Source organism: Rhinolophus sinicus, chromosome 3 (assembly GCF_057876585.1).
Source record: "Rhinolophus sinicus isolate RSI-liver-muscle chromosome 3, RSI-T2T, whole genome shotgun sequence".
In the NCBI taxonomy this organism is placed as follows: Eukaryota; Metazoa; Chordata; class Mammalia; order Chiroptera; family Rhinolophidae; genus Rhinolophus; species Rhinolophus sinicus.
Window position 1 is genome coordinate 177,681,631 of NC_142503.1, and position 16,214 is coordinate 177,697,844.

A 16,214-nucleotide genomic window follows, 5' to 3' on the forward strand; every position below is an offset into this window, starting at 1 on the left:
TTTATTACTAAAACAAAAATCGCTAAGGTGCTGTCTCATTCATTTTCACTTGTTAATCCTTTCTAAAGAGATTTATATAATTTTTTAATGCTGATCATAAATTTACATAATTGTTTTTTGGTAAAGAAGTACGTGATGCATTTTTATTTTAAAACAGCAATTCTAACATTAGAATACAAATTAAACAAATTGTTTAGCCTTTGTTATAGGTGCACTGGACTTTCTGAAAAGAAAACCAAATGTTATTAATCCTAGTTATTACTTCCGTATCACAGCACCAGATCTCTATTTTATTTATGGCTCTTCTCCGGAACACCAATGTCTGTTCAGTAATAAAACAATAAATAATTTCATCGCACAGGTTTGAAGACCTCAGGAACCAGGTCAAACGGGAAAAGTTGATTAGCAGCAGAATCTATTCATATTTGGTTGCAGACTGGTGGCTGAAGGGGTTGGGGGGGGGGGTTGCTGTGGGTTTTTGAAGAGCTCACCTCACAGTCTCACTGATGCCTCTTGAAGAGATTTTTGGATCTATTAGATTTGTATACTGTAAAGAACATTTGCCCAAATATCTGATTTGAAGGTGAAATGAGAAGAAACAGTCTGCATTTGAACCAAGCTAAGCTATTCGTGGGAACAGCTTTTGAGGGAATGAGAAATGTTACTACAGGGGAGCTTTTCAGGCAAATGTGGGAAAGTCATAAGATACTAGAGTAAAAAATGACAGTGTCACAAACATTCCTGGAATCTCAGGGAAAATGTGCCCAGAAGGCAAGATGGCAACTACTGTGAAACGCTGTGTGACTACTAGCAGAGTCTAGAAGGTCACTATAGGGAAACAAGGTCTTTCACAAAAAATGGAAAGGGAGCCCAGGTGAGAACATGGACTCTCCAAAAGTATGCAAATAAAATCAGGCAAGATTGAAGAATTTTAAGGCACACCTCGGAAGGACCTCGATAATCCACATAGGATGTTCTTTGTATGATGATGATGATGATGATAAACACAATATCCATTGTGTGCCAGGCCATGTCCTTAGTATTTGAAATACATGAACACATTTATAGAAAAGAAACTTAACCAGCAATTTAGACTCAATAGGATTCCTTAATAAGGCCCAAAAGGTACAGTAAGGGGCAGAAAGGACATTATAGACAAGTCATTTTTTTCTAAGAAATAAAAATTCCTATTCCAAATTGCTCCTAAAATGGATAAACTGGTTAATGCTCCAGAAGTTCTAATCAAGATTATCTGGATATATGTAGATACATTTTTGAAGTTAATGCGTCTACTGAAGAGTTCTGGAGATATCGGATGACCAAAGGAGTCTGAATACGGCCCCTGGTTATAAAAAGAAAAGCTTCAGAGACAAGCTCTGACAAAGACCAGGGAATCTTACCTCTCTGGACCCATCAAGCTGGAGGAGTCTTTAGTGAATACAGTTTGCCTCTTGGGAAAACTACTTGGTTTCTACTAGAGGAAATGGTCTCTCCCTAATCACGTGGAACCGCATTTAGTGTATGACTGGTTCTAGCACCCTATCTTTTTGATGAAAATGGAAAAGGATCCAGAAGCCATGTGGTATGTTAAAGAAGAGACCACAAAGAACTTGGGAGGAATTTTCTTCAAAAGACAAAGGCTGCAGAAGGAGGGATTAGAGCAGACTACTGAGAAGACTTCAGCTCAACATAAAGGTTTTTTAACATCAGTGCAGTCCCAGATGGAATGATTGGTCTGCAAACACGCCTAATCCAAAGCTGAATGATAACCAGTTAGAAATGTTAAGAGAATTCTGCAATAGAAGACTGGATTTTATCTTTGGGTTCTTTTCAACTCTAAAGATTCTACTACCCGTTTCCCTGAAAATAAGACCTAGTCGGACCATCAACTCTTTTGGAGCAAAAATTAATATAAGACTTATAGTAAAATAAGACCGGGTCTTATATTAAGTTTTGCTCCAAAAGATGCATTAGAGCTGATGGTCAGGCTAGGTCTTATTTTCGGGGAAATACAGTATAAAGGTGACCTCAGTATAATAAAAGCCAGTATGAAGAATCTGAAGAAATTTCACACTGAATTAAAAACAACTAAAATTTGGGGGATGAGAATATAGAAATTTGCCCACTTGCTTGCACATCAGATGTTAAATAGTTACTGACTCAGAATAACTAAGAAATAAGGTTCCCTAGGAACTGGTGTGAGGGCCAGGTATTGAACATCTTTTGTGAGAGCGCTGAAAGTCTGCGAAAGCTCAGCGTTTGGGAGGTACAAACTGCTGGAAAGAAGTGGAGGTAAAGAGCCAAGGCCAATGAGCCAGTCAACAGGAAGGTCTTTCAAATCCAAGAGCACTGGAGGGGGTAGACGAAGCAGATGATGGTGATGTGGGAAAGTCCAAGATAATGAATTGTAGGGAAAATAATTCACAAAATGAGCTCGCAGCACTCAGACTCCACAGTACTGTTGTGGGCTAAAATGGCCAACCAAATCCAATGGTAGGTTACCCTCAGAAAGGTGCTGTCAGAGCCCGTGGAGCTAGATAAATAATTTAGAGGATGTTAGCAAAAATGATCAGTAGGAAGAGATACTGTTATAAATGGAGAGAATAAAAGGGCAAACTGAAAGGAGCTATAACCAAAATCTAGATCCTTAAATAGCACAGCCACAGGCCTCTCACCACAGAACAAAAGTTAGGGTGCAGATGTATTTCTTAGTAATACACAGAAAAGTTTAGGATGACAAATTAAACACATTAGCCAGGAAGGAGGTACTGGCACTGAAAACACACACATGTTCCTGTGAGGTTGGACGTGTTCATTAATTCCAGTTGACTTATAAAAAGTTGATTAGAAGAAGGTGGTCTATACAAGGCAGCCACTCCATCCCAAAACATGGCCTTAGAGATTGGATGGCCTCCTTTCTTAAGGCTGGGATCTGCGCAGTAGGAGTTGCTCTCCATCCTGCTAAGAGTGAGGGTGGCTTTTAGATGACTGACTGGAGCTAGCACAAAGCAGGATCACACAACTTCAGATATAGTACCTCTTTTCCCATCCCTTGACATGAAAAACAAAACTAAGTATTTTTCTCTTTCTTTGCTGGGAGGGGGGAGCGGTAGAAATAAGGGTGGGACAGGGCAGTGTGCAGGGAGGGAAAAAATCCTGGTGTTGACAGCTCATGGGATTGCAGCCAGTCAGCTGAGGTTAGCATGTAAGAGGAAAATTCAAATGTTCAAAGGAATGAGGCACTCAAAGTGTTGAAATGAAATTTTTCTTTGGTTCCCAGGGACCTGTCCCTGGGTTCTCCAAGGTTAAGTTCCAAAGCTGTTCCTTTTGGCTCTCTGTGACACAAAAGCAATCTCAAAGATTTAGACTCTGGTACCAGCTGTGCAAGCAGAATGGTTAGGTGACAGTTCATACCAGATGTGTAAAAGTAATCACTAGACTTAAAGGCAAGTGCAGTCTACAAAAGCCCCTTCCTCCTGATGAAGCCAGCTGCTGGGTTTCAATCCAGACCATTCCCAGACTACCTCAGAACATGATGGAGTCTTCTCTCCTTCTTTTAAACAGGTTGTTGTCAAATGCAGGCCTCAGAGGAAGGGCTTGGCCTCAGTGGGAGATGCCCAGAGACTGCAGCAGGTGAAAGGTGGCCCCCAAGGCCCAGCCTGTCTCTATGTTGTTCACTTTCTTTGTGAGCTGTTGGGGAGGAGAGAAAGAAGATCATCACATTTTCACTGAATTTTCAACTCTAGCAAACATAACACAGGCGAAGATCATCCACATGACCAAAGCAAGGCAAAGTTGGGAGTAGCCAGTCTTTGGAGGCTCCCCACTCCGCTGTCCCCACTATTGCCCCTACACCTGCTAATCTGATCCCTGAATCATCTGGCCCAGGAAGTGATCGCAGACAGGACCTACTGAACTCTCTCCCTAATCCTGAAACTATAACAGGAGTGGGAGTAGATTTAGAGGTAGGAAAGAACATACTAAGTTTCTCAATTCATACTTTGCAAGTAACTGCATCTTTTTAAGCACTAATAACCAACCAAGGCACGTAAGGCATTCAAGGCCAGGTTGAACCTCAATTAGTTCAGTGACCTTGGACAAAAGTTTGGAAGCGACTTCAACTACATAACAAGGTGATTCAATTAGTGTTTCTCAAATTGTTTTCTTCAGAATCCTAGGGGTTCCTTGGAAGTGCTTCAAAGAGAAAGGCCAACAAAGCGCATGCTTAAATTCTACGCTATACTCATCTACTGGCAAGTAACTCTTCTGTCTTAAGCTCTTTAAGTGCTGATGTTCTTGGCATATGAAACACATAAAATCCAAGTACCTTAGTACAAAAGAGTTTATGAAATCTGCATCACACAAGAAATGGGGTAACATAAACTCATCTGGAACTGAGGAAACAGGAAGGGGAAGTGGCACAACGGGACGTGGGGAGGAGGCTCAAAAACAAAAAGTACAGTCTACTTACTTGACCCAAAGTTCAAAGTTGCTTTATGCCATCTCCTCTAATAGACTACATGCTATTTGAGGACAAAGATAACATCTTAATCATCTTTGTAACTGGATGAAAAACGGGCCACACACTAAACCTGACAAGCTTAGGGGAGGCCCGCACAGTGGGCCTTACAACTCAAAGAATGAAAATAACCACAGGCTTGTCCGAATGTAAAAATTCCTAACTAAAAGCGGTCACGGTGATTAGTTATGTCCTGGGCTTGTAGCTTCCTTGACAAAGGTCAATCTTTACTTTTGAAATTGTCTGCTGTCTTTGTGCATCTAAGATAAAATGCCTTTGAAATGTCAGAGTAGTTTTCTTTTCCAGACCCCTTGAAGGCACAGCCGCCAGCACCAGAGCACAGACCACACATCTTTTTGCCCACACACCTTCCCTGTGCTGTAAATGTTACCTGTCCTGTACCCATCGATGTAAAAACTATATGTCTCTCGGTTTTGGCTTGTATCCAATCTCAGAGGTTTCCCCACTTGGCTTTCTCCCGCCCCCTTTATCTACTACCAATGGATTCTGTGTACAAAAACCCTCCCTACATCTCCTTCTAATATATGGTTCTAGTGTATAAAATAAACCGCAGAACTGCCATTCTCCAGAGCATTTTCTCAATCCACTGAGATTTTGCTTCCTGACAATTGTCCTCACTTGGCTCAAATAAACTCTCGTAAGACTTCTTCTTAGGCTGGACCTTCTTTCAACATAACCATAATGTACAATTACTCAATTAAGGGATAGAAGAAAATAAATGGGATGGGTGAAACGTAAGATGTGTTTAGAATAAATAAGTTATGACAAATAAAGTTGAGCCTGCATGTTCTGAAACATGGACAGAGGACAACAAAGAGGGACCCAAGATCAAGAGGCACTAAATACACAAGGCACATATGAAATATATATAAAATACACATGACATATTACGTATATACAAGGCATTCAATATTCACGAGGTCTTAAATAAGCCACTTACTGGTGACACCCTTCTGGTCCCTCACGTCCTCTGCTGTATAGAACCACCTCATGGGCTAATGAATGAGCTAATGCTACTGGACAAAGTACCTGCTCCCGGTCCCTTCTGTCCTGCCTCCTCAATTAAACTTCAGTTCTAGTGCTTGTACGCACACGATCGGCTGCAGGAGGATCCAGGGAGTGTGGCACTTCCAACCTGCTTGGACCCTCTCCTGTGTGTTCACCTGTCCCATTTCTTTCCCTTTGCTTCTCGCCCTGCATTTTGAAATTGATTTAATAAACCATGCGACTTGGGCCTCTTAATTTGGGCTGTAAGCCTATCTGCTCTGTGACCACTGGGATAGGTGCCTAATATACTCAGAAGCTGCCACTGCAGCAAGGTCATCGCCCACATTCACAGTGCCCTGCACAGAGCCTGCAGAGAAATCCTCCCAATGCCACCCAGAGCCACTCTGATTACTAAACAAGTTCTGAACTCTTTCTTCCCAACTCCCAAATAAGAAGTCTGTTATGAGACTCCTCTGCCCAGTCTCTTACCTGTAAGACGGTGCTGTCTGCAAAGCCAAAGCCATCCTTCAACAAGGCTGTGATATAACTGAGATCCATGCACAGGAAAGGACTGCCTGACGTGAAGTTTTCCAAGCTGTCACACACTGAAGTGGAGAGAGTGAAGAGAGGAATTCAAGTTTGCAGCCTACTGAGGGGTGTGTAATTTTCTCTAAATATAGACTTAGAATAAGTGAAGCAGACGTCTCCATTTGGTTCATGCCTACGAGTCTTGGAGGCTAGAACTACACTGACAGCCTCTACAAGACTGCACGCAGCTTCTTAAGAACTTGCACATTTCTGATGTTATATTTTACTCAAATTTACACGGGCCCTAGATTATTTGCTAAATTTCTATGAACTATTGTTGGGGCTTAATTCAACCAAGTCCTTCATGCATTATTAGTGCTGAGGCCCAGAAGGCAAGGAAATACCAGTCAGCCCTACTTTGGGGCCACTGGCTAAGATCATTTATGTTTTCAATGGACTCTCTCACGGAAGCCTCTGTGGCTACTTCCCACATATTTTGGAGCTCAGTGTATCATGATAACACTGATAACACTACTACAATTTTTAATTTTTAAAGAAGAAATATAGAAAGAAGAACAGATTTTCACTATTTCCTCTTGTACTCTCATATTTTTCTATGCCACCTAGTGTGTTTAACTCCTGGCAAAGACAGGAAACCAGCCTTCTGAGGGCCTTTCTGCTGACTGGCACGTTAGTCCCTTTAAGGTCACTGGACTTGGCAGGCACAGCCTCACAACTCACCTTCAAGGGCTGCCACTGACACTTACCTTCCCTAGCTTTTCTTTCAAAATCTTCAACTTTTAAAACACCTCCCTTTTCATAATCTGAAATGAAATAGAACAGTAGCTGATGTCAAAAAGCTTTCAAAGAAACAAGAAAATTCATGCTAATGATATTTGTAATAAACAAAAACAGGAAATAAAATTGTCAACATTAGAAAATTGGATAAACATGACATGTTCATACAATATAATCTATGCAGTCTATTATAATCTATTTTATGTTATGTATTATTTAACCACAATAAAAAATTTGACCCAATTAAAAAACACACTAAAATATAGGAAATTAATTCATATCTCAGGCCATGATAGATCACATACATACATTCTCACAGCTAAACAGAAGCATTACTATTGTGATATTAAAAAAAAACAGTTATAGGGCCTGCCCGGTGGCTCAGGTGGTTGGAGTACCCTGCTCCTAACCCCGAGGTCGCTGGTTCGATTCCCACATGGACCAGTGAGCCGCGCCCTCTACAGCTAAGATTGTGAACAATGGCTGTCCCTGGAGCCGGGCTGCCGTGAGCTGCGGTGGGCTGCTGTGTGCTGCTGTGTGCTTCCAGGAACGGCTGGCAACCAGCGTGAGAGGTCGGCAGTGGGCGAAAGCTGCCAAAAGCTGCCGTGCGCTGCTGTGAGCAGCTGACCAAGGACCGGCCACCGAATGCCTCAGCTGGGGGGAGCGCAAGGCTCATAACACCAGCATGGGCCAGGGAGCTGTGTCCTACACAACTAGACTGAGAAACAATGGCTTGAACTAGAGTTGGGGGGGGGCAGGCAGAAGAAGGGGAAAAACAAAAAAAACAAAAATAAAATAGTTACAAAGGAGAAGAAACTCTGGAGTGATGGATATTTTTAAATATTGAACTTGGTGATGGTTTCATGGGTGAATACGTATGTCAAAACTTAGCAAACTGTATACGTTAAATATGTACATTTTTAAGCTAAGTGAAATAAGTAAGACAGAAGGACAAATACAATATGATTTCACTTATATATGGAATCTAAAAAGCAAAACAAAACAGACTCACAGACACAAACAAACCGATGTCGCCAGGGGAAGGGGGTGGGGGATGGGTAAAAACAGTGGAGAATAAGAGGCACAAAATTCCAGTTATAAAATAAACAGGTCAGAGGATATAATGCACAGCATAGGGAATATAGTCAACAATATCATAACTTTGTATAGATGGTTACTAGACTTATTGTGGAGATAGATCACTTTGTAAGGTACATAAATATTGAATCACTATGTTGTACACCTGAGACTAATATAGATCAACTGTACTTAAAAAAAAAAATTTTGTGCGTTTTATGTCAATTGTACCTAAATAAAAAAGTTTAAAAAAGAAGACTTCGTGTAAATTTTTAAGACCATTTTCTAGCTCCAAAAGATTCTGTCATATTCACCCTTCTATTTGACTAACTAGTGTCACTCAACAACCAACACTGAGAGGAGGGAGATCAGCTCTGATGAAGCATTTCAGGTATTCCCTCTCCCTCCCCCTCCCCCTCCCCCTCCCCCACCCCCACCCCCACCCCTCCCCCTCCCCCTCCCCCTCCCCCTCCCCCTCCCCCTCCCCCTCCCCCTCCCCCTCCCCCTCCCCCTCCCACCGCAGCCCTGCAGGGTTTCCTCTCTGGACTGACACCTGGAGTGAACTTACCAATCATGTCTGTGTCAACAGCTCGATCATAATAGTAAGAGAAAGCGTAGAAGGAGCTTCTGTGGATCTCATCTGGCTGGTGAAGTTTTCCTCGGACCACCCTCAGCACTTCAGTGTAGCAGGGCTCAAAGCCCACCTCCCCTGCCAGAGCAAAGGAGCACAGGGGCAAGGTGAGAAAAATGACAGAGGAAGGGACCACTATGTGCGGCTGCAGCCAAAGAGGAAAGAGCCGGGGGCTGGGGCTGAGGAAAGCAGAGGCTGAGGCTCAGGACAAAGGGCTCCCTAAGACGAGCAAACTTCCACAGCCTCACAGCTCCGGAGCAAAGGGACCTGCTGCTCTGGCGGCTCCCCTCCCAAACCTGTGTTCAAAAAAACCAGCCACAGCCGACCTCGAGCTGAAGTAGCCAGAAGGCTTGCCTGTTTCCTTGAAAAATCAAGTTTTTTCCTTGATTTTAAGGTCTGTGCCTGTTATAATACTTGAAGTGAATTACTGTTCCTATCATCTCAATTTTAAGTTTTATTATAAATAGCTAAACATTAACTGAACCTGAAACAGTTCCACCCTGCTCAAGGCAGAGCCCCTTAATGCATCACACCCAGGTAAGAATGGACCCACAATACTTGGCCAGGGAAAGAGCAGGATATAGTGGCAGCTGCCTTGTCCGCTGTCCTTTCACATTATTCCTTGGAGGCATACCAAGATCTATTTGGAATGAGTCCCTGCAACATGACAAGCTTCTCTTGTGCTCTGGAAAAAGTTTCCCATGGGACTTTCCCCGACTTCTACTGTAAAAAGAATGTCAACCAGTGAAAGGACATCACTTGCCTTCTTGGTTGCCACCATACTGGTATTTCACACCCCCAAAAATCCACTCTGCTTCTAACCACCTTGGTAGACAGGCACTGCGAAAAGTGTATCCATCAATCCCTGGAAAAAAACCAGACCACAAAGTAAGAGGCAAGGATGTGAGAGGGAGGAAGGCAAGCAAGAAGCCAGTAAGGTTGAAAGGAATCACCAAGGTGGCTGGGCCTTAAAATGATGAAATTAGTTCCGCAACTACATCCTATGACAGCAATTCTTAACAGAGTTCATAGATGGGCTTTGTGGGTTGGTGAACCCTTTGAAACTACAGGCAAATTTTTGAGCATGTGTATATTTGGTGGAGGGATCCATGGCTTTCATCACATCTCAGAGAAATCCAATTTCCTACAATGGAGTAAGTTCTCTCCTTTCTAAAATGGGGGGGAAATACCGTTCTACTTTTCCATTGGTTGTTGTGAGGCCTAAGTGAAATACACTTGATGTTTTTATAAACTCTGACATGCTGTACAATCATCCCAATAATAGCTTACTGTGAGTTAGGCACCATACAAAGTGCATTAAACGCACAATCTTAGTTAAGGTGAGAAAAGGGGCCTGAAGGGTTAGCTAACTTGCCCCAAATCACACAACAAACTGAACCCAGTTCTGCCTGACCTCAAAAGCTGAGCCCTTAACCCTTGCACCACCTGTGAAGAGATAAAAGGAGTTGCTCAGCTATACCACCTTGCAAGTGGACCTTGCTGCTTCCTGCATCTCCTACATAACGCTAAGGGCTTGAGGAAGGTCCTGCCAAATTCAAATTCACTCTTTGAGCCCTGAATTTCTGCAGATACCTCAGTCTTCTGGCCACAGGCTGTTCCCCATATACAAACAGACCTCATTCGAGAAATGGCTAGTGTTGGATACTAAGACTTCTGAACTTATAAAGGAGAAAAGGAATTTGCTGCTATTATGTCCATTGTACAACATATGCTTCCTAATTCAGCGTGACTCTTTCCTCCAGAGAATCACTGCCAGGGAAGGGAAAAGGCAAGCTGAGTACGGATGTCACTCTCACCATACCCCAACCAGCACCGGTACCCAGACGAACCTTCCGTTTCCAGGGCTCCCAGGGTTGCCAGTCTTGCAGCTTTCAATCCAAATCCCAAGTAACTGTAAAATACAGGATTGACTAATTTCATGCTGGGCCTGAAGTTCTCCAGCTTAAAGTTACCTCTTTCAAAAGTAACATGATTTCTGTCTCCCTCTAGAGGGAGGAAAACCTTGTTCTCTGTGACCTGTTCATCTAGTGTAGAGGACAAGTGGTAATTTCTGTAGTTTAGATCAAGGCCATGCAGTAAGAACTTTCCACAGCGGCAATTTAAAAGCCAGAGATAGTGACGCTTCCTAGGGTCCTATCCTAGGGAACCATCCCCAGAAAAGCTCTCATTATTTTAGCTCCCAGCCCCACTGGGATCAAATTCTAGGCTGGATTATCAATATCCGAGGGCAAGCTCAGTGGAGTTGGCACAGAGCTTTGGCTGAACCTTTTCTGAGTGACCTCTTTGTGGAGAAACCTTTTGACTAAGTTATATACTTTTGACGCCAACAACGGAGAAATCCTTGGATCCCCTGGCCGTTGGTAAGTGGCTTGAGTTTCAGTTAATAGGCCTTTGGGAACTGGCAAAGACTATGTAAGGCTGGTCAGATGCAATAATAGATGTGAAAATGCTTTGAAAAGTTAGGGGAATCATACCAAGTGAAATATTATTATTCCTCCCTGTCCCCCTCCTCACCTATAGGTATAGAGCTTATAAGTGCTGTTAAACATCTCAAAGGAAGTGAGGTAGCCCCTAGGGGTTTGTTCCAGGGTTTTCTGAAAATCAGAAAAAGCAAAAAGACTATTCAGGATCTGAGAATATCTAAAGATGTTATCACTACCATCCCTGTCCCCCCACCAAAATGAGTCAGAGATAAAGGAGACAAAATAAACTGCTAATCTCACAAGGCTTGAGGAATCAAAGGGACTGAACAGTGGCAAAGGGAAGTTCACTCTGTCTTTAATTGCCTCTACTCAGCCTATTTGTGGTGGAGCTGCTGTCTGAAAATAGGGTACCACTTTCTTAACACCATGATATGCCTGCCTAGTGAGTGCTAACCAAACCTTCATGTTCATGACTCACCTGAAACTGGGGCAGGAATGTGATCTGGGTGGAGGCCCCCCCCAGGTCCAGGGTCCCCACAGTCTCCTGGCTGTGGCTATGCAGCTGACCTGTGAATGAGAGCCAGTTCTGAACATCTGCTTCCTGGACAGCCCAGCACTCTTTTGTTTGCAATTTCTCTCTTGCTCTGGAGGACTTCCATGCCTACTCCAGGGCTCCCAGCCCCCACAGGCTGAAGGTGAACACTAACCTAGAAGGACTCTTGCTACAGCCGAGGCCTTGAAGGCCAGTTATAAACATTAACTTCCTGTCTTTCCTTTTTTGTTTTTTGTTTTTAATAAAAGGAAAGAACAATACAGAAAAATACAGGAACAAAAGGTATTTTTGCTCTCTGATTATGTGTAAAACCCAATCAAGGCCATAGGATAGACTTGAGAATGTATTACCTGTCAGAAAATTCACAGTAATCCAAGCTAATATGCCTAAAAAAAGAAAAAGAAGAAGAAAGAAAGACAAGGATTACATCCCAGATTACATTTTCCTCTCTCTTCCCTGGCCCCATCTTTGTTGTTTTCTCTCTGAATTTCATGTCCCTTTTCCCCATCCTTCCATTTCTTGCTATTCCATTCCTCCTTGCTTATTTCTTTCTCCTTAATTAGTACTGTTTTCTTCAGCACCCCATCCCTGTTCCCAGTTCCTTTCATCAGATTAACCCTCGCCCTCTCCCCCAGAACATATAGCAACACCTCTCCACCTTCATAGGATCCGTCCATGATGCTAACACTGTCATTTGGTACCAGGAAAGGTGACTGCTTGAAGATCTCTTTTACCTAGAGAAAAAGGAAAAAATTTCGATTCTCTAAGGCAATAAAACAGATTTCCATATTTTGGCTGTGTCTTATAAGGCTTAGAAAACTACTCTTCTCATTTCCCCAAAATAAAATTTTAGCAAAATTCATTTCTTTTCCCTAAGAAACTACAGGCAAGCCATTATTGGTTTCTTGTAAAAGCAAAACACAGAGATTCCCCTGACTTTAAAATAAACCGCAATTAAACCATCTACATTTATAGGTAAATTGGACCTAAGAAAGGACACACATTTGACCCTGCCAGCTCAGGGTCCTGTAATTTTTTAGTACACCTGATTACTTCTACCTGGACATATACTGGAAGCTAGGAGGACCCTTTCCCACTCCATTTTTTAGATGCGCAGATAAACTTGGATAGTAGAGAAGAGTTGGGCCTCGGTGGCTCCTGAGACTGCAGGAAAGTTTCTGCTTCTCTCTTATCAAATTTTACAGACTTTGTCCTTCCTGGTAAAGGAGTTCACGTCCACAGGCTGAGGTACTCTGCTGTCAGCCCCTGTCAAATCCTGGCACATGGCTGGGGCCTCAAAAGAGTCTAGAGAGACCCAGATCCAGATTTCTCCTATTTCAGAAGATGAAAATGAAGATCTCGCACAAATGCTCTTGACACTCCATAAATAAAGGTCAATGAATGGGTGTTATGTCTTATTTTTATGTTATACGATTATCATTGAGTGTGGAGGGGAGAGGAGTGTTTCCAAATAGGAATAGGAAGAATTCTAGTCTGTTGGCTGTTCTCATTTCTGATGGGACACAACATTCCAGGCAGTGACCTCTGGACCCTGTTTCAACCAGGAAAAGCCAGTTAAGTGATCTACAAACAAGCTTGTAAGCTAGATAAGCAAACAGGAATAAACATAGAAAGAGAGTTTCTGTTCTTGCCCTCTCCACCTCTCCCCTCTCCCCACAATTTATTCTCAACAGAGCAGCCAGAGTGGTGCCTTAAAAACAGACATCAGATCGTGTTTCTCCTTCGGTCAAAACACTCCAGTGGCTTCCTTCTTAAGAGAAAAAGCCAAAGTCCTTACACTGGCCTTTGAGGTCTCACACGATAAACCCCTCACACCTGACTTCATTTCCTACTTTCCTTCCATCACTCACTCTCCTCCAGGCACGCTAACCTTGATGCTGTTCCCTGAACATACCAAGCACATTCCTGCTTCCTTTGCACTTGCTGTTTCTTTAGCCTGGAATATTCTACTCACAACGTCTTGCATAGCATGTTTGTTCATTCCCTTCAGTTCTCTACTCAAATGCATCTTATCAATGAGGTCTTCCCTGACAACAGCATTTACAGTAGCATATCCCCACACGACCACTGGCATTCCCCATCTGCTTATCCTGCTTGAGTTTTTCTCCGTAGCTTCTAAAGTACCTGACATACTTTGTATTGACTTGTTTAGTTATCTTGTCTTTGCAATTAGAATGTTAGCTCCATGAGGACAGGGACAGTGTCATTTTTGTTCCCTGCTCTATATCCCCAGGAACTTCACCAGTGCCCAGTACACAGTAAAGCACTCACATAAAGAATAAACGAGTGAATGAATGAATGAGGAATAGGAATTCAGGTTCTCATGCAGACATTCCAGGCAGTTTGTCCTTGGACAACAGATTTAAGATCTCTGTACGGACAGTCAAAAGAGAATGGATGTAGAAAACTGACTTAGCATACCTGTAATACAGAGTCCTTTTTGCTATGATTTTTTGTTATAATGGGATTCTACCTATATTCTTCACAATATTTCATCTTAATAATCTTATTAACATACCTGATTTTTGCATAATAAAAATGTACAATGTTAAAAATACTGAATTTTTAAAAGATTTCTGTACTTAGTTTTGATCTGAGAGTTGAAATAGATTATCTTTAAAAATCTTCACCTTTACAATTCTATGATTGTTCTCAAAAAAACTTTATGCTGAAAGAAAAATGTCAGACACATAAAAAAGAATATATAAACTATATTATTCCATTAATATGAAATGTAAGAACAAGCAAAACTAATCTATAAAGACACAGAGCAGATGAGTTGATTGCCTGGTTTCCCAGGAGGGGGAAACTGACTGTGAAGGGTCACAAGGAAATGTCTGTATTTGCCAACACTTATTTAACTGTACATTTCAAATACATACATTTAATTGTACATAAGTTATTCCTCATTAAACTTGATTAAAAACCATTTTGATGATTCAGCTGTAACAAGTTAAGAGAATTAAGAATATCATGGAAAGGCAGAACTTTAAACTTTTTAAGAAAAACTCTATAATTTCAAGAGTAACATTTAAAAATGTAAATAACTAGCTTTAAAAGAGCCCAGAGTCACCACAGTGTAGTTAGTGATGGTGAAACACTAAAGTTAACAGTGACGCTCTAAAGGGCTTTATACCCATAAAAAACCATTAACATAGGGAAAAAGAATTATCCCAGATGCAGATGATTTCCAAAACTCACCTCAAGGAGCAGAGCCTGGGCTTTCTCTTCCGGCAGTAAGCGCAGTCCTGCTGTGGCCTTCAAGACCACGGGGGTCCTTTTCCAGTGACTTCGGGGGATTGAATCTTTGGCCACCTCTAAGAGTCCTCGAACAGTGTCAGCACCCTTCAAAAAGGGATGAGCCACTCAGCCAGTGAACAGTCCATATGGTGGCCCTTGTGGTCCCTCATGCTCCAGGGAGTGACAGGAGTGAGGTGGGGGCCGGGCGCTACCTCTGCTCCACAGGAGCAGAAACCTAGAGAAGCGGGCTTCTTGGAAGGAGAATCCACTTCATTTCGGGTAAGTCATAATAAAAATGATTCTTTTACAGTGTAGTCATTTTAACGGATTGTTATTTTGTCTCACATAAATTAGCTTCAGACCAGAAAGTTGAGTATGATAAAGGGAACTCAGGATTTGGAGTTGGAAGACTCACTTGCTGGCCCTGTGGCCTAACATAGGGGCTTCCTGGGCGTGGCTTCCTCAGCTGTGAGATGGGAGATACACCTCATAGCACCGCAAAACTGTCGTGTGCATTAGATGAGGCAGACTATGTGTAGGTGCCGCACAAACACGGCTGTTACTATGCTGCCCTTTTTATGATTTCCATAAGGACAGACTGTCAGGTTCATTTTTGTGTCACCAGCACCAACATGCGTGGTACACCATAGGTGCTCAATTTATGACAAATTCAAAACCACTATTTTAAATCCACTGTTTCCCTGAGTAAACATCTATTCTGAAAACATGCTGCCTCTTAATCATCATAATAGCAACCACAACACAATCTTCTCTAAATGTCAAGTCAGTTTCTCATAATATAGTTGCTTTCAAAAGCTTTTAGTTTTCTAGCACATTTGCCATTTCATAACAGTGAGCTGAGAAAATAAACATCTTCTCAGTTCAAGTTCAAGCCATTTTTCACATCAAGGTCTCCCCTGGTTAATGATTATGCTTGTGACACTGCACAATACCGTTAAGTCTGCTACCATAGTTCAACATTCTGCCTTATTCTATTTTATTTCAGTGTGGCCTCTGACACCCTGGGTGTTACAAGCTGTGGGAACTCAAGTGTGAAATACAGTGACAAAAACCTCTCCACTCACCCTCTACTACCAAAGATTTTTGCTATCATGGGTACTTGCCTAATTTCTAGTGCACAGGCATGGTTCTGTCCTATATCCAGGCACTCCAAAATGGAGTTTACTGGGTCTACATTCCCTCAGTTGTCATGTTTACACCTCATACCCTATAGGACTTCATGTCCATCTTCTGCATCTGCATTAATCAGTGCAGCTGACGGCTTCAACTCAAACTCTTCAACAGTAAATACAAAGGGAGCAATCTCCTAAAAGATGGGTCACCCCCAATGGTCACAGTCCATTTTAGCCTCCTTCCACCAAAGCCCTAGTGGGC

General features: G+C 42.3%; 1 protein-coding gene across 4 annotated transcripts in view; it reads right to left on the reverse strand.

Annotated features, from left to right (window-relative positions):
• Window positions 1-3,245: 3,245 nt before the first annotated feature.
• Window positions 3,246-16,214, reverse strand: part of ENTPD5 (ectonucleoside triphosphate diphosphohydrolase 5) — a 31,046-nt gene continuing 18,077 nt past the window's right edge. For all 4 annotated transcript variants that reach the window (XM_088797399.1, XM_019733402.3, XM_074327227.2 and 1 more), the window contains exons 4-14: window positions 14,781-14,924; window positions 12,217-12,292; window positions 11,909-11,944; window positions 11,484-11,572; window positions 11,097-11,176; window positions 10,412-10,473; window positions 9,325-9,426; window positions 8,499-8,639; window positions 6,823-6,879; window positions 6,017-6,132; window positions 3,246-3,690 (exon numbers count right to left, since the gene is read on the reverse strand). In XM_088797399.1, the coding sequence (XP_088653525.1) occupies window positions 3,604-3,690; window positions 6,017-6,132; window positions 6,823-6,879; window positions 8,499-8,639; window positions 9,325-9,426; window positions 10,412-10,473; window positions 11,097-11,176; window positions 11,484-11,572; window positions 11,909-11,944; window positions 12,217-12,292; window positions 14,781-14,924 (990 nt within the window). In that variant the 3' untranslated portion in view covers window positions 3,246-3,603. The remainder of the gene's footprint in view (window positions 3,691-6,016; window positions 6,133-6,822; window positions 6,880-8,498; window positions 8,640-9,324; window positions 9,427-10,411; window positions 10,474-11,096; window positions 11,177-11,483; window positions 11,573-11,908; window positions 11,945-12,216; window positions 12,293-14,780; window positions 14,925-16,214) is intronic.